The following is an 18,703-nucleotide window of genomic DNA, read 5'->3' as shown; positions in this document are numbered from 1 at the left end:
GAAAGTGCTTACTGCACAAATTCGGTGAAAAACATTGTGATGCCAAATTTTGTCAGTATGATTGTAAGGACTTTTTTTTTTTTTTGAGAGAGAGAGAGTGAGCACGTGCAAGTGGGGAGAGGGGCAAAGGGAGAGAGTGAGAGAGATTTTTAAGCAGGTTCCACACCCAGCGTGGAGCCTGCCGCAGGGCTCAATCTGAAGACTGTGAGATCATGACCTGAGCCAAAAGCAAGTCAGACTTTTAACCGACTGAGCCACCCAGGTGCCCCATGATTTTTTTTTAAATAGACTATTTTTTGGAGCAGTTCAGGTTTACAGAAAAATTGATTGGAAAATACAGAGTTTCCTTATGCCCCTTTATACACACCTTTCCCAATTAGTAATATCTTGAATTAGTGTGATTCTGTTGTTATAATTGATGAGCCAGTAATTGATACATACTGTTAACTGACTAATGTCCATAGTTGGCATTAGAGTTCACACTTTGTGAAAAATGCCTTTTGCGTTGTAGTTTATGTCTTCTGATGTTCTTTCCAGGGTTGCAAAACTCCGCGATGAAATTATGGCCTTAAGGAATGAATGTTCCTCGGTGTACAGCAAAGGGCGCATGCTGACGACGGAACAGACAAAACTCATGATATCAGGAATTACTCAAAGTTTAAACTCAGGATTTGCACAGACCTTAAACCCCAGTCTGAACTCAGGGCTGACCCAGGGTTTAACGCCTTCCCTGACCCCTTCTAGTGTGACATCAGGCCTGTCATCAGGTCTGACTTCCCGTCTGACTCCATCTGTCACTCCAGCTTATACACCTGGTTTCCCATCAGGAGGATTAGTTCCAAGTTTCAGTTCAGGAGTAGAGGCCAATTCATTACAAACTCTGAAATTGATGCAGATCCGAAAGCCCCTTCTAAAGTCTTCTTTGCTGGATCAGAATTTAACAGAAGAGGAAATCAACATGAAATTTGTTCAAGATCTTTTGAATTGGGTTGATGAGATGCAGGTAAAAAAACGTTTACCTGAAAGTTTTAGTCTTTAGTCTTTATTGCTCTTAGTTTCTTTTTTTAAATCTAGTATCTTTCTGTTTAAAGGTGCAGCTGGACCGCACTGAATGGGGATCAGATTTGCCAAGTGTTGAAAGCCATTTAGAGAATCATAAAAACGTTCACCGAGCTATTGAAGAATTTGAATCTAGCCTTAAAGAAGCTAAAATCAGTGAGGTATATGAATTTAAAATCTGTATATATTTCATTTTAGTTAGCTATTGTTTTGCTCTTTTTTTATATATAAAGAGCCTATAACAAAATAATAGATACAGTGAGTATGAGTCAGAATTCCTTAGGATCCCTAAGCTTGATGTCTTTTTATCCCATGTTGTAGATCCAAATGACGGCACCTCTTAAACTAACTTATGCAGAAAAGTTACACCGATTAGAGAGTCAGTATGCAAAACTCCTGGTAAGTTGTGTTTTTTTGTTTTGTTTTTTTTTGTTTTGTTTTTACTTTCTGTTTCCCTTATCTCTATTTGGCAAAGACATGATTCTTAACAATGATTTTTCTTACGAAGAATACATCCAGGAATCAGGAACGGCACCTTGATACACTCCATAATTTTGTAACTCGTGCAACTAATGAACTTATTTGGTTGAATGAAAAAGAAGAGGAGGAAGTTGCCTATGACTGGAGTGAAAGAAATAACAACATAGCTCGGAAAAAAGATTACCATGCTGTGAGTATGGCCTTTGTCATTGAATGCCAAGGTTGTATATCAGGTGTAGATCTTTTTCTAACCTCACTTCTTCATACTTTGTTAAATTAGGAATTAATGAGAGAACTTGATCAAAAGGAAGAAAATATTAAATCAGTTCAGGAGATAGCAGAGCAGCTACTTTCGGAAAATCACCCAGCCAGACTGACAATTGAGGTAAGTCAGGAAGCGTAATGATCATGGTCGAATATTGACATTTGATAGTCACTCTTTAGATTCTTTTATTGCTGATAAATTCAGAAATACAAACTATCAAACTTTTAATACAACGTGACTTAAAAATAATGTTTCTGACAAATCATAGTGCTTCTTGCCTTTAGCTCTCTTGCTTTTTCTGTGTTACTCACCTGTCACTTAGAATAAAGGTACCTTTGTCAACTCCCATGGCTAAAGGGATGTATTATAGTAAATATGAAGGCTCTTTTTTTATTCCTCCCTCATACTGTGGTATTGTGCAAGCCATGTAACCAGACTTAGCCTCCTATCCAAAATGGGGGCTATCCTCTAACCCATAGCATTGTAGTAAGATGAGGCAAATAATGTACTCTTACTACTTAGTACAGCTCTGGTTACATATGTTCCCAGGAAGTATTTACAATTATTATTTAACTTAACAGTTTTATTCAGAATCTAGTTTTGTGAGGTATATTGGAACAACAGTCTGTCAAAGCCACATGGCATAGTGCACACATTTCACATCCAGAAATGGAGAAGTGGTGTGGGATTTATCAGGTTTCCCGTGCGGTAGTGGTAGTGTGTTTACTTTTTAGTCCTAATATGTACTAGTTAGAGTTAGTGACTTTCTAAAAGTAAAGGGGTGTTATATAAGAGAGACATGCATCAAACATGGACAAATGTGGTATATTGCCAGAGGGAAAAGATGGAGCTGTGCTTAAAATGTGACATGCTTCAAACTCTCACAGGTGAGGAGAGGAATCCGATAGTCTTTGTTCACTGAAATTGCCACAAAACAAAAGATTAGTGAAATTTTAGGCCTCAATAGGAAGTTTTGGGAATGTTATATTTGACCTGCTTCATAGAAAAATGGAGTCTTAGGGCACCTGGGTGGCTCAGTCAGTTAAGCGTCTGACTTCGGCTCAGGTCATGATCTCACAGTTTGTGGGTTCGAGCTCCGCGTTGGGCTCTATGCTGACAGCTCAGAGCCTGCTTCAAATTCCGTGCTTCCCTCTATCTCTCTCCTTTTTCCCTCTTTGTGCTCTCTTTCTCTCAAAAATAAATAAATAAACAAACAAACATTAAAAACAAAAAAAATTAGAGTCTTGCATGCAGATGAAATGCCAATTAAAGAGCCAGTTAAAGAGCTAGAAGAATAGTGGGGAGCATTAGGGGAAGCACTTTAGAATAACGAAGGATTTGGATATACTTTTGTATGCTACTAAACTAAAAATAGAGTATTCTTCAAGGTAGAGATGAAACTGTTAGGAAATATGATTACAGGCTAAGAATTTTAATGGGATTGGATAATGTGAATGTGAACCTGATTACTTTTATGTAGAAATGCTAATCTAATTAAAAATTTCTTGAGGGATAAAATTAAGCTTGAGTCATCTTTGTGATTCTTTTGGCCTATCCAATGTCTTGTGGGCACATGGGTAATATTTAGTTAATTATCAACACTTCTTCATATGTTATGTGAAAAAATAAACTAATAATCTAACAACTCACAATGATATGTCTTTTACAGCCAATTTGCTCAAAGTAGCTTAATTTGAGGGTGCAGGTAATAGGGCTGTGATATGTTGCCAGATTTCCATTCCTACGCTGTATATTCCGTTCAGAAAGCCTGCCTGAGCATAGCTCAGCAGAAATAACTTTTTCCAGGAGGGGAAGCGTGACAGGCTTACTTAAGAGTCATTAAAGTATCTAGATCGCCCTCTTCTGGAAGTCAGTGAATTGCATCTTAAATATGAAAGGGTGTTTTATGTTTTCTTTGAGGTAGGTGTTCTGTTTGTTACCTTTTTGCTCTCACAAGAGATTCACTTTATATCCAAAATTCAAGTGAAAATATTTGTAATAAAAATTCCTAGTACTATAATAATTATAGTTCCAGGATTACAGAAATAAAGGATTGCCCTCTCTCTTCTTCACTCTTCCCAAACCTCTCTGGCAAAAACAAGTATGTAAGTCACCCCCCTGACTCCAAGAACTGCTGGCCTAGTTTTAGAAACAAAAACAAGTGAAAACTACAGAACCATCTATTTTTATGTGCATTTTTAAATATTTATTTTAGATTTAATTTAAATTTAGATTTAGATTTTTAGGACTGGCTTTGTGAAAGTGAGAGCTCTTGTATTAGAGGGACATTTCACTACCCTAATTTTCAGGTCTTGCTCGTTAAAATGATCTCATCACCTATTTCGATAGCAGAGTTTCTAATCCTTTAAAAGCTTTGTCGTATGTATATGTCATTCCTCTTCAGCCAGTTACAATGGCTGTGATTTTTATCTTCAAGGCCTATCGAGCGGCAATGCAGACACAATGGAGCTGGGTCTTACAGCTGTGCCAGTGTGTGGAGCAACACATCAAGGAAAACACCGCGTATTTCGAGGTATGTGAATGGGATCACAGCGTGATTTGGGCCGATTTACAGAAAGCATCTCCCTATTTATTAAGGACATGTATATAATGTGCAGGGGAAAGAAACTGAAATATTTTCTTTGTAGGATATATGGGAAAAATGTCCTATAGGATAGACTGAAGCATTGTATTAAGGAGGAAATCCTTTAAAAGCCTTTTAAAATGTCAGAAAATCTTTATTTTATAAATGCCTTTTACAAGGAAATATTTCATTATAAAGAGTCATTACAAAGAGCTCTTTTTTTTTTATTCTTCAGGAATTTTAAAATATTGGAATTTCACTCCTACTCATAAATTATTTGGACCCTCAAGTAAAACAAAGCTTTAGCCAGAATAGTATAGGGCCAAAGCACAATACAGATATCAGCTTTAGACACTTAGCATTTACTGACAATCATCCAAATTCAACAGTGGTTGTTTGGGTAAAGGAGGAATGTGATTATTAAGTTGTCTTGTGATTTTATTCTCTTCGCACTCATGAGGGGTCCACGGGGCTCTGGTACTTGGACTTGACAACTCTGTGCTTGACTGGCATTGAATAAACTTGAGCTGCCGGTTTTTATCTTTTTATAGTTTTTCAATGATGCCAAAGAAGCTACTGATTACTTGAAGAATCTCAAGGACGCCATTCAGCGGAAGTACAGCTGTGACAGATCAAGCAGCATTCACAAACTGGAAGACCTGGTTCAGGAGTCAATGGTACCAGTGCAAGAACCCGTGCATTTCATCAGTCATGTGAATCAGGAGTAGATTAATATTTCATCATATTGTTATGTGTGCAGAACTTTATATTTTATTGGTACTGTTGGTATTTCATTTGATCAGGCATTTAAACATTCAGTTTTATTGTGTTTTGGTAACAATTACAACAAAAGTGTTTTTTATGTGATTGCCTTCATATTTTAAATACATGTTTTGATAGTGGTGTGTGTGTGTGTGTGTGTGTGTGTGTGTGTGTGTGTGTGTGTGTTTAGTCATGCACTTCACAAATAACTGTAAGCACTTTGTATATGGTAGACACTATTTTAAGTACTGGAGATAGAGCAGTGAAGAAAAGAGACAAGAATCCCCACACTCCTGGTGCTTCTGTGTGAGAGGGGGAGCAGGCAGTAAACATGATAAATGAGTAAAATATAGGTAGCATAGTGGTAAATGCTAAAGAGGAAAAAAAAACATCTCATAAAGACAAGGGAAGAGAGATGCCAGAGGGGGCGGGGAGGGCTTGAATGTTTAAACCAGGTGTCAGGGACTTTTGTGATGAAATTTTGTTTGTGTAAAGCCCTAAAAGAAGAGAGAGTACAAGTCTTTTATTTTTCAATATCTGTCTTATGTATTACTTAGGAAGAGAAAGAAGAACTTTTACAGTATAAAAGCACAGTAGCAAGCCTGATGGGGAGAGCAAAAACAATAATTCAGCTGAAGCCGAGGAATCCTGACTGTCCACTCAAAACTTCTATTCCAATCAAAGCTATCTGTGACTACAGACAAATTGAGGTATTGTAGAAGTAGACCAATTTCTGGCATTATTCTTGTATTTCTTAATTTATTTTAAAGTTTATTTATTTGAGAGAGAGAGAGAGGGTGAGCAGGGGAGGGGCAGAGGGGAATACCAAGCAGGCTCCGTGCTGTCATGCAGAGTGCAACTTGGGGCTTGAACCCATGAACCATGAGATCGTGACCTGAGCTGAAATCAAGAGTCAGATGCTTAACCATCTGAGCCACCCAGGCTCCCCTATTCTTAATATTTTAAAAATGAGGTCATATTGCTTTTCTCGTGGTAGAGTTTTCTACCTCAAAAAACAAACAAAATCCCAAGATTGGGTATGATAAAGGATTAGTTGATAGTGACCTCATTGCGTTATTCTTTTCTTCATTTAAAACCAGATAACCATTTACAAAGATGATGAATGTGTTTTGGCCAACAATTCTCACCGTGCGAAATGGAAGGTCATCAGCCCCACTGGGAATGAGGCTATGGTCCCGTCTGTGTGCTTCACAGTCCCTCCACCAAACAAAGAAGCAGTTGACTTTGCAAACAGGTGTGTATGTGTTCACTAAACACATAGAACTGGGTTTGGAGGCTCTCTGAAGGTTGAAGAAACAATCAATACTTTGTCAAGGCCCATAGGATCAGAAGGATCTAGAACTAGTAAACACGGGATAGTTCACAAACAGAAAAATTGTAGCATGTTTTCAGAGGGAGTGAAAAGAAATAAGTGTTTGTTTGTTTTTCATATTTTTCAGAATTGAGCAACAGTATCAGAATGTCCTGACTCTTTGGCATGAGTCTCACATAAACATGAAGAGTGTAGTGTCCTGGCATTATCTCATCAATGAAATTGATAGAATTCGAGCTAGCAATGTGGCTTCAGTAAGTATAAATCTACACATCAGCCTGATCTGTCCAAAAATGTGGGGCACATTAGCACGAGGGGTGGAATTTTGTTTTTGTTACAGGATAGGATGGAGCCCAGCAGATCCATGCTAATATTCATCCATTTAATGATTATTTGTTACATACCTGCTATATACAGGCACTTTGTAAGAATTGGGGAAATCTGGAGATCACATTTCATTCAGTGCTTAATACATTTTGATAAGGAGACAGGGTATAGTGTTTGAACTTATGGGATAATTTGATTTCATTTTTTGATGTTTTATAATCTTGTTTTTCCTCATCTTTTAAAACTCAAAAATGTCAATTAAGAATAACATTAATTTCAAATGGTTCTTCTATTTATGGCTATCAATATGAACTGATGTGTACCAGGAGACCCTAACTTAAGAACTGTCCTGTTTAAATTTAGCTCTTAGTACCATAATCACTTGATTACATGGATCATTGGTCTTCCTTAGATAAAGACAATGTTACCTGGTGAACATCAACAAGTTCTGAGTAACCTGCAGTCTCGTTTTGAAGACTTTCTGGAAGATAGCCAGGAATCCCAAATATTTTCAGGCTCAGATATAACGCAACTGGAAAAGGAGGTTAATGTATGTAAGCAGTATTATCAAGAACTTCTTAAATCAGCAGAAAGAGGTAAAGCATGGGAATCTTTATCTTTTTTTCCCTCCATAGGTGTTTAGATCAGGCTATTTTCTGCTGTCAGTGGGAATCTTGATCTTAGGAGTGTTCTCTTACCCAACCTATGATAGATAGGCACAGTGCTACCTATCAGACATAGAAATTAAAAGTATGTTTGTGGTAGGAAGATACAAGAGAGGTTCATTTATTTCTAAATGATCAACTAATTAAAAAATGCCAACCAAATAATATGACAAATGGTGAATTCTTAACACATCTGCTTTTCAGCATTTCCTTTCTTTTTTTTTTTTTTTTTTTAATTTTTAAAATTTTTATTTATTTTTGAGAGAGACAGAGACAGGGCACAAGCAGGGGAGGGGCAGAGAGAGAGAGGGAGACACAGAATCCAAAGCAGGCTCCGGACTCTGAGCTGTCAGCACAGAGCCCAACGTGGCGGTTGAACCCACAAGCCATGAGATCATGACCTGAGTCAACGTCAGGCACTAAACACACTGAGCCACCCAGGCACCCTCCAGTATTGTCACTATTTTGTAATGCAGTGTTCCGAATGATCTTTTAGTTTCAGTCATTTTTCTATGTACTGAATCTGGATTTTTTTTTTTAAAGACTTTATCTTTTGGAGCAGTTTTAGATTCATAGTAAAATTGAGAGGACGGTACAGAGAGTTCCCATAATCCAAACTGGATTTTATACAGGGGTTAGAGGAAAAGGTTGTGTCTAGTTAACTTCTGTTAAATATATATTTTATTCTGAAATCTTTTGATATTACCTAGAGACAAAAGAATTTATTAGTAATCTATTAAAAATTTTTTTAAAACATTAACAAATTCTTTACCTACCTTTCATTCTTAAGGATTTTTAATTTATTTATTTATTTATTTAAAAAAAATTTTTTTTTCAACGTTTTTTATTTATTTTTGGGACAGAGAGAGACAGAGCATGAACGGGGGAGGGGCAGAGAGAGAGGGAGACACAGAATCGGAAACAGGCTCCAGGCTCTGAGCCATCAGCCCAGAGCCCGACGCGGGGCTCGAACTCATGGACCGTGAGATCGTGACCTGGCTGAAGTCGGACGCTCAACCGACTGCGCCACCCAGGCGCCCCAAGGATTTTTAATTAAAAAAAATTAATCTGTAGCTAATATAATTCACATTTTTGTGATCATAAAACAGCATAATATATTTACTTTCCTTGGACATCATATCAGAAATTGGCGGGGCACCTGGGTGGCTCATTCAGTTAAGCATCTGACTTTGACTCAGGTCATGATCTCACAGTTCTTGGGTTTGAGCCCTGCATCAGCTCCGTGCTGACAGCACGGAGCCTGGAGCCTGCTTCAGATTCTGTGTCTTCCTCTCTCTCTGTCCCTTCCCCACTTGTGTACTCTCACTCTCTCTCTTTCAAAAATAAATAAAACATTAAAAAATAAATCAGAAATTGGCACTTTTGGGGAAATATTATTAACTGTTCATAAACTGTGATGTCCACTGTTTCGAGATTTATATCTTTAGGGTGAGATTTTGGTGAATGCCTGGTAACAGTGGTTCAACCAGCTATGTCCCAGTAGTAGTAACACTGCCACATTAGGATACGAACAGCAGCATCCAGAAGACGGAAAACAAGGTATTTTCTAAACGTTACATTTACGTTCACAGAGGAGCAAGAGGAATCTGTGTATAACCTGTACATCTCTGAAGTTCGAAACATTAGACTTCGGTTAGAGAGTTGCGAAGATCGGTTGATTAGACAGATCCGCACTCCACTGGAAAGAGATGATTTGCATGAAAGTGTGTTCAGAATCACTGAGCAGGAGGTGAGATTCGTAAATGTGTTGGGACAGAATTAACTTAAGGTAAATTACTGTCTCGGTGACCTACACTGTCAAACTCCGGTGACTTCATATGCTCACCTTTGCCCACTGGTCACGTTGTGAGATCTGATTATGTGTTTATTTCTTATTGTGAAGCAGGATTCTGTAATTCAGTTCTATATTTGACTCCGGTAAATGTAGAAATGTGTACCCTCTTACTGGACTTGTCATAGTGAAAGTCATCATATGTTTATTGACCACCTGCTGAATGCAGAAGCACGGAGTTAGGTATTTGTGCCCAAGGAGATGGGCAGTAAGGGAATTACTGATTATGAGACTTGAATGCTGTGGCTTACTTTCCATGATAAAGAAAAAGTAAAGAATATGTAGCTTTTTAAGTCAGTGATTATAATGTAAATTGTGTGTTTTTAAACTGTTTTAGGAAAGATGCCCCATCTGGAGTGACAGCCCAATACCTATGTTTATTCTCTGTTTTATAGAAACTAAAGAAAGAGCTGGAGCGACTTAAAGATGATTTGGGAACAATCACAAATAAATGTGAAGAATTTTTCAGTCAAGCAGCAACCTCTGCATCAGTGCCCACCTTACGGTCTGAGCTCGGTGTGGTCATTCAGAACATGAACCAAGTCTATTCTATGTCTTCCACTTACATAGATAAGTATGTAATCTCTGTCTTTTTATTTATTTTTATTTTTTTACAGTTTATTTTGAGAGAGAGAGAGAGAGAGAGAGAGAGAGAGAGTGTGAGTGGGGGAGGGGCAGAGAGAGGGGGAGAGAGAGAATCCCAAGCAGGCTCCATGCTGCCAGCACAGAGCCCAGTATTGGGCTCAAATCCACAAAACCGTGAGGTCATGACCTGAGAAGAAACCAAGAGTCGGATACCCAACCTACTGAGCCACCCAGGCACCCCTGTAACCACTGGTCTTAATATAAATTTGCTTCATGGGGTGCCTGGGTGGCTCAGTCAGTTGAATGACCGACTTTGGCTCAGGTCATGATCTCATGGTTTGTGAGTTCGAGCTACACGTTGGGCTCTGTGCTGACAGCTCAGAGCCTGAAGCCTGTTTCGGATTCTGTGTCTCCCTCTCTCTCTGCCCCTCCCCGACTCATGCTCTGTCTCTCTCTGTCTCAGAAATAAATAAACATTAAAAAATTTTTTTAAAAATTTGCTTCATACAACTGTCCTATATACACATGCTGTTCATTTAAAACATTCATCTTTATTAAAGTAAATACTCCCTTTTTTGTTTTAATAACAAATGTACTAAATATTTCCATGGATTTATTATGCTTCATATTGAAAGGAAATGTGCCTCGGATTAGAGCATATGTGGACAGGTGTTCCCACATTTTGCCCGTAGTTTTAATTCCACATCTGTTGGAGCCCATAGTATTTTTTCCTCTAGAGCTTGGTCTAAATAAGGTTTGAAAGAAGACCACCTTACGTTGCAATCTCTTGCAAAAGAGCATTTGCAGGGCAGGGCATGAGAGCACATGCCCTCCATTAAGAAGAGAGTTAGTTGAATGTTGATCTCGTAGTAAATGTCTCAGTGCTGCAAGATGAAGAACAGCTGTATCGTGCGTCATTATGGTGCATCAGGACTGTGTTATGGGAAAATAAACATTTACTAATAGGAAGCTGTTGTTGCATTCTCTTTTTTAGACTGAAAACTGTTAATTTGGTGTTGAAAAACACTCAAGCAGCAGAAGCCCTGGTAAAACTCTATGAAACTAAACTGTGTGAAGAGGAAGCAGTTATAGCTGACAAGAATAATATTGAGAATCTAATAAGTACCTTAAAGGTATGTGTCTCACTTCTGGCTCTTTTATAAGGTCATACTTTATTTCTCCAGCTCCTGGATCTTCAAACATTAAGTAAATAACTTAATTTGAATATATTTATATTCATTTCATTTCATATCTCTCTGTAGCCATACCTTAGCATAAATGAGTCATTTTTAGTTTGTGGATAGTTTTTCTCGTTTGAAATTTGCATCTTTTTGATAATAGCTTTTTATAATCAGTTCATGTGAGCAAAAGGAGTTGAAGCTAAAAATTATATTATTTTTAGTAGATTCTCTTGCTGAAAGAGGCAGTTAAGACATTAAGGGTGTAAGTAGAGGAGTTAATTCAAGAAGGGAAGTAGACAGGTAATTGTACTCGTCTGTATTGATATTTCTATGTATAAAGCATGAGTATAAAATTATTGCGAAGGAGTGAAAAATGGTCTCTTTGATTTTTAATGCAAGTATTCACTTTTAACCAATGAGATTAGTAGATACTTAAGAAACAGTCTTGCTTAATTTTGTTTTATTGATATGCAAATTATTTTAGGCTGAACTTTATAAAATTGCTTTTTTTAAAGATCAAAGTGCAGTCAGATATTGATAATTTCATATGGTTCAAACTAATATATTATTTTTGTTTATGAAAGATAGTCTTTATTTTATTTTATATCAGTCATTTGTACATAAATTGTAAAATTAGGTAAAGAGTGTGTTTGCCTAGTGAGTGGTTGACACATTTTTATAATTTTCACCCATTAATGTATTTTAGCAATGGAGGTCTGAAGTAGATGAAAAGAGAGAGGTATTCCATGCATTAGAGGATGAGTTGCAGAAAGCTAAAGCCATCAGTGATGAAATGTTTAAAACCTATAAAGAACGGGACCTTGATTTTGACTGGCACAAAGAAAAAGCAGATCAATTAGTTGAAAGGTGGCAAAATATTCACGTTCAGATTGACAACAGGTTAGTATCCTCTTGTGTTCAGTTTCAGCACAGATGTAATGTTTATCCTTGTGTTCTAGTAAAATCTAAAGTTACTAGGTTTTTAAAAACTTCATGTATAGTTAATTTCACAGAGTTACTTTCCATATATAGTTAATTTGATTAATTGCAAGGGCTCTATCTAATTATATTTCTTTTTGTTTTGGTGGACTTTAGCAAGACAGTTAACTTCAAAATAAATGTTTTTCAACTCTTTTAATTAAAAAGTGTTTTCAATGTTTATTTTGAGAGAGAGAGTGTGAGAGAAGGAGAGTAGGGGAGTGGCAGAGAGTGGGAGAGAGAGAGAGAAAGAGAGAGAGAGAATCCTAATCAAGCTCCATACTGGCAGCAGAGAGACCGATGTGGGGCTCAAACTCATGAACCCTGAGATTATGACCTGAGCCAAAATCAAGAATTGGATGCTTAACCATCTGAGCCACCCAGGAGCCCCTTAACTCTGTTTTGTTAAAACTGCTGATGTAGGGGCGCCTGGGTGGCGCAGTCGGTTAAGCGTCCGACTTCAGCCAGGTCACGATCTCGCGGTCCGTGAGTTCGAGCCCTGCGTCGGGCTCTGGGCTGATGGCTCAGAGCCTGGAGCCTGTTTCCGATTCTGTGTCTCCCTCTCTCTCTGCCCCTCCCCCGTTCATGCTCTGTCTCTCTCTGTCCCAAAAATAAATAAACGTTGAAAAAAAAAAAATTAAAAAAAAAAAAAACTGCTGATGTATTCTGGCATTTGTATAGTAAATCTACTTGTCTTTTCTGAAGGAAAAAAATATAGTTCTATGAGTTATTACCAATGTACAATATTCAAATAACCAAGACTTAGTAAGAACATGTATCATGTGTTTGAGAGGGCTGTATGAATCAATCTACACCTAAGAAGTGTAAAGCGATTGTAATGACCTGATGTTCATTTTAATTTAGGTTACAAGAAAGTTGAAATCATTCACCCAGTGACTGAAGTAAAAAAGTGAAAGGAAATGGGATGGTTTTAGGGCTCATCTTAAAGGAAATCAAGTCCTGTCCTTTATCATTCATTGTAATGTTTCTATTAATGTGAATAAAGTGCTTTTATAATACAGGGCCATTCTTGACAAGTAAAATTATGTCCAAATATATGTTACCTAATTTCTGTAAAATATGTGTTATGTAGTAAATGTTTAATGTAGTAGTCTTAAAATCATAGAAACTGAGGTGTTTTTTTTTTTTTTCTCACACTTCCTAGAAAGCGCTCTCTGAGTCCATGTTGAACCACCTATTGAAATACTTTGTCATTATTTCAAAAGAGAACTGCCATTGGATGCAAGCTTTGGGTATTTAAGATATGCCAATTGATAATAATTATGGTTAAGTTTCCAATTTTCTTGATTTTTAGCTTTAGTCTGTTGGGCTTGAACCTAGAAAAATCAGAACTACTAAGTTGTACAACCCCAGGACAAAATGTTTATATTCAGCCTAAGCCAGTATGGAGTGAGTCCCTTGGAGATAGGCCTTGAATTCTTTACACTTATCCCTATTGTTGTACCTAGTGCGTTGTGTGTCTCACTATACCTTGCACTCTCTTAAGGGATACTGTTGGAAACTATGAGTATCTTGTTTCTATTCTCTTAGGTTACGGGACTTAGAAGGCATTGGCAAATCCCTGAAGTACTATAGAGATACTTATCACCCTTTAGATGATTGGATCCAGCAAGTTGAAACTACCCAGAGAAAAATTCAGGAAAATCAGCCTGAAAATAGTAAAACTCTAGCCACACAGTTGAATCAACAGAAGGTATGTAAAAACAGTTCCTTATGCTAAGGTTGTGCCTGCATTTGGTGAGTCATGACCCTTATCTTCCTTTACCTTGGTAAAAGAAAAAGCCAGCAACTATCTGGAGGAAGGCAAGGAGTAAATCATAAATATTAAAATCCTATAGTTCAAACTTACATCCATCACGTACTTTGATTTCTTGGAAGTCGTTTTTGAAAATATAAGGCATTAGAAAATAGCATGTTGGGACAGTGTTCAAATTTAATCACTTACTCATAAGTATGGTCATTAATCATTAGTATGGAAATCTCTTTGGCACTTTGGTGGCCACAATAGTTTTGCAGTATCTTAAATAAATAAAAATGGCTAGTGTCTGTAGAAAATTAAACAGCCACGTTTGACAGAGAATTGAATTCTTTGAGATTTCTGTTCCATCTTGAGGGGACAATAGTGTCCAGTTCCACTTTGATCAGGAATGGGGGAGGGGCAAGGCCTTCAAGTCCACTTTTGGATAATTCCTGGGGAGTTTAGTAATTTTTGCTTTGGAAGCCCCCTGAGGCTGGGTCACTTATGTGGCTTAATCTAGAAGTTTGTAATTTGCCTCACTACATACTAAGTACAAAGGACTAAAGAGCTTTATTATTAAAGGGTATGGTTATTTCTTAGTTCCTGAGCATTTTAGTAGTTAAATAGCATATATTTCCTTGTTCTTTTTCTTCTAAACTCTATGTGTTTATAGATGCTGGTGTCCGAAATAGAAATGAAACAGAGCAAAATGGATGAGTGTCAAAAATATGCAGAACAGTACTCAACTACAGTGAAGGTAAGAAGATTCAGTTACTTGCATCAAGTTCAATGTTCAGGTATGTGATTCAACAAACTACTGAAGAAAAAAAAAGCCTCTGCAAATAATTTCACTGTGTTAAAAAGTAAAAACAGAGAATCTTCATTTGAACCCCGTGACACTTACCTAATAATTCTTTGTGACACGTGAGGCACACGTCCGCCTCGGGTTCATTCATTTTCTCCCAATCACACACGACACCCCGGAATAAATGCATAGCTCTGAAATTTTTTTTTTTTATCATTTTGTGCATGTTTGTGTATGTTCTGTCTCTCTCTTTCTCTCTCTCTGTCTGTCTTTTCTTTACTATTGCTAGAATATTCCCTAGAAGAGCTTGGCTTTCTTAGGAGACAGTTCCCATGTGTTTTGAAGCTATTGACAATGCCTGGGCTTTAGCCATCAGACCTACCCTTCCATTGCCCAGCCAGAGGAAAGGGAGGCTGAATATAACTAGCATATTGTAACTAAATGTTCCCATGAACTTCTAAAGAGACCTAAGAAACTTTTCTGATCACCCTAAGTGTTTATTTTTATTACCACCTTGGAAACATTCCAGGATTAGATAGATTCCTAAAAGTGTAGTTTTGCAGTAATTTCGTAATGTTGCTCAGTGAAACTAGGTTCCATTTCTCTGTATCGAGTCACTGAGTCACTGTAGAATGAAGTGTTAATGCTTTGCTTTAAATAATTTAGTCTTATTGACTCCATTATACAGGACTATGAATTACAAACAATGACCTACCGGGCCATGGTAGATTCACAACAAAAATCTCCAGTGAAACGCCGAAGAATGCAGAGCTCAGCAGATCTTATTATTCAAGAGGTAGTAAAAGCGTGAAAGAAGGGAGGGGACATAAAAGAGAGAAACACTACTGAAAGAATTATAATTATCTATTTGTATTGTAGTAGAATACATATAATAGGAAATGTACCATTTTAACCATTTTTAAGTGTGCAGTTCAGTGGCACTCAGTATATTCACAGTGCTTTGCAAACATGACCACTGCCCGTTTCCAGAACTTTTTTCCTTGTCCCAAAAAAAAAACTCTCTACCTAAAACAGTACATTTTATTAAGGGTTCTAGAAAATCCTTCAAAAAGCTTTATTCCAAGATTAAGTATTAATTACAGAGAATTATAAATGTACATCATCATTACATTTAGAGGAGAATTGTCATGTAGTATGGTTTGCACAGCAGTAAGAAGCTCATTCCTGCCTACTTACCACTATTGGGCAGTTGTGTATTTTACTGTCACAAAGCCTAGTTAATGTTATAATTATTAATCAACATTCATTAAACTCACTTAGAGCCACTGGAGATTGTGTTTTTATTATTTATTTCATTATTTGCAGTTCATGGACCTAAGGACCCGATATACTGCTCTGGTCACCCTCATGACACAATATATTAAATTTGCTGGTGATTCATTAAAGAGGCTGGAAGAGGAGGAGGTAACCATTAACTATGAACAGCTAACTAAAAGGAACTATAATATTTTTGGGAAAACAAAAAAAAAAAAGTGTACATGGTTGAGAAGTAATTATTTAATTAGAAAATCACAATGAGAAAGAGTAGAGGCCTAAGATTTTTTGGTTTGTTTCTAAGATTCTCTCAAATAGGGAAGACATTGTTGATCTTCACTCTAAGATGCTAATATTATTAGAGTAATGGCTCTATTTAAATTATGGAATGTTGGTAGTTTGGCAGAATTTTTTAAATTTTTTCTCACATTTGAGAAGTATACTTCTTTGAAGTATAGTTACTACTGTTAAAATGTCTACAGAAATACTACTTAAACACATTTCTCTTAAGCATTTTAAAGTGATTTACATCTTTAAGGATTTAAAACATAAAATCAATTAATTTAGAAGAAACAGGTTTTTGCACAAAATGATACTACTTTTTAAGAATTGTGGAGGTTTTTATTTTGATTTTTCCTAAAGGTCTATGGTGAATGGTAAAAAGACTAAGTACCATTCTAATTTGGAGGATTTCTGTGTTTTTATTCTACATTCACAAAATATATTCCGAAGTAGAGCAAGCAGTTGATGAAAATACATTGTCATAAAAGGCTGTTGTATCTAATTTTGAAGGGATAATGCTATGCTTTATTATCTTAATATGTTTTCTATGCCTAACCTCAGAACAGACAAAAATAGTAGACAGAATGCTAAAGTAAATAAATTGCGAGGCATTAGCTGTTTTAAATTAGGCTGTTGATAATTCTGAAGATGATTATACTTAATGTTAACACTTCTTATAATGAGAGAATGTAAATGGTAGTGAATGTCTAATAGATGTTACTTTATTTTCTACTATTTTAGTCTGTTCAGAGTTAACAGTTTTCTGCAACTAATTCACTAACGTAGCTAATTGCAAGTCTTTATAACTAGATTTCTTTGCACTTAGAAAGGAGAACCAGAATATTTGTGACCAAATAATCAGTATACATCTCTCATCAGTGAAAGAACATCTATAATTTTTTTTTACCTTTTTAGATTTTGAGAGATATGATTCCACTTAAAATGATATGTAGATCTTTTAGATGCATATTTAGTAGTTAAATATAAGTCCTTTTCCTTTCTTAATAGTGTATATGTGATTTGCACATACATGAGCCACCTTGCTTAGTTTATCTGATGCAGTATAATACTAGAAGTTGATAGAACCAAAAAATATTTCAGAAAGCCTGAGATAATATACAAATTAGGCTTGTCATCTTTTGAAATGTAAAAGATTCGTATTGGATTGAAAGTCAAAACAATAGAATTTATGGAGGACCATGCAGGGACTGTAACTCAAAATAGATAGAACACATTCCTGATTAAAAATTCACCAATAAAGGATCATATTAATGCAGTGTCTTATAAAAGATATGTAGTTCGGTTTTCAGACCCAGGAAACAGTCTGCAAAGACCTACATTGGATGTCTTGGTCTGATAGCAGAATTTTTTAAATAATAAACATAAAATCAAAGAGGGATACAAGTTAATTTCAAAAGATGAAACCCAATTAAAGAAATGTTAGTGGAGTATAATGGGTGTTAGATGGATAAAGAGATTTTCTAATCTGTGTTGAGAGAAAAACATATCAAGCATTAATTGATGGGATTAAAGGACAGCATGTCCTTTCTGACTTTTCATTTTTCTAACCTCAGAACATGACAGAAGAAAAAAACAGCTCAAAACCTCTTAGCAACAGCTAAGTTTTAAAAGATTTTGATAAGGAATTGAGATGAAAAAAAAAAAACAAAAACAAAACAGAAATCACCTCAAAAAAATCTGAAAATTTGATATTTAAACAGGTAGCATGATTCAGTGTCACCAGTTGATCCTGATAACAAAATAAAATAGAGCACTAATTTTTGCAGGTTGTGATGAGATTTGTTTTTATATTCATTCTTACTAGGAGAAACCATATTTAGGTTAGCAGGAAACAACTGATATTCTTGTCAAAATTATTGGGGATCAAAAATTAGAAGAAGTGGTATAAGATGTGTGGTCTGTGATGTAAATTAAATTCTTAAAATTCACCAAAGCCTCTCAAAGAAAAAAAAATCTGCTACCTAGAATAATTTTTCTACTCCTGTTTAAATTGTTTCTAATTATGATAATTTTGAGTTAGTGATATGAAACTAATAGTCTTATGGTATTAATAAAGAGAAATTAAATTGGAATTATATACTAGCCCTGATCATGTAGTCCTGTAGTCAATGCAGAATGTATTCCTCCTAGCTGAGACTGATTCTTCTATCATTTGAAAAATAATTTTTTTTATTCTATACATTGGAGCTGACTCCCTAATTATATTTTTAAAAGCATTTGTATTTAACAAATATCTTTATATTTATGGAGTATCTAAAGGAACTTGTCAAGGTGGATTCATATGAGACATGTCATTAACAACAACAAAATCTGTGAGTATATGAAGCACATCTTTTCTAAAGGGACTATAGCTGCCTTTGCATTAGCAACTCTGATTATTATAATTCTCATAATATGGCAAGTATAAACAAATAAGGAATTTGGCTTGAGAAATTACAAGTTTTTATATAATTTTCCTCCTTCCCCATGTTAAGTATTATTTCTTGCTTT

General features: G+C 36.1%; 1 protein-coding gene across 26 annotated transcripts in view; it reads left to right on the top strand.

Moving 5' to 3' along the window:
• Positions 1-18,703, top strand: part of DST (dystonin) — a 510,899-nt gene that overhangs the window by 332,134 nt on the left and 160,062 nt on the right. For all 26 annotated transcript variants that reach the window (XM_040473816.1, XM_040473833.1, XM_040473814.1 and 23 more), the window contains 19 exons: positions 538-1,003; positions 1,092-1,220; positions 1,381-1,458; positions 1,568-1,729; positions 1,820-1,924; positions 4,242-4,337; positions 4,940-5,065; positions 5,708-5,860; positions 6,251-6,405; positions 6,611-6,737; positions 7,223-7,406; positions 9,068-9,225; positions 9,723-9,901; positions 10,907-11,045; positions 11,800-11,993; positions 13,623-13,785; positions 14,504-14,587; positions 15,324-15,431; positions 15,962-16,060. In XM_040473816.1, coding sequence (XP_040329750.1) covers positions 538-1,003; positions 1,092-1,220; positions 1,381-1,458; positions 1,568-1,729; positions 1,820-1,924; positions 4,242-4,337; positions 4,940-5,065; positions 5,708-5,860; positions 6,251-6,405; positions 6,611-6,737; positions 7,223-7,406; positions 9,068-9,225; positions 9,723-9,901; positions 10,907-11,045; positions 11,800-11,993; positions 13,623-13,785; positions 14,504-14,587; positions 15,324-15,431; positions 15,962-16,060 — 2,905 coding nt within the window. The remainder of the gene's footprint in view (positions 1-537; positions 1,004-1,091; positions 1,221-1,380; positions 1,459-1,567; positions 1,730-1,819; positions 1,925-4,241; positions 4,338-4,939; positions 5,066-5,707; positions 5,861-6,250; positions 6,406-6,610; positions 6,738-7,222; positions 7,407-9,067; positions 9,226-9,722; positions 9,902-10,906; positions 11,046-11,799; positions 11,994-13,622; positions 13,786-14,503; positions 14,588-15,323; positions 15,432-15,961; positions 16,061-18,703) is intronic.

The sequence above is a fragment of the Herpailurus yagouaroundi genome, unplaced genomic scaffold, assembly GCF_014898765.1.
Source record: "Herpailurus yagouaroundi ecotype Mexico unplaced genomic scaffold, PumYag 139, whole genome shotgun sequence".
Classification (NCBI taxonomy): Eukaryota; Metazoa; Chordata; class Mammalia; order Carnivora; family Felidae; genus Herpailurus; species Herpailurus yagouaroundi.
The sequence above is the reverse complement of the archived record's forward strand: the minus strand, read 5'-3'. Positions and strand labels throughout refer to the sequence as shown.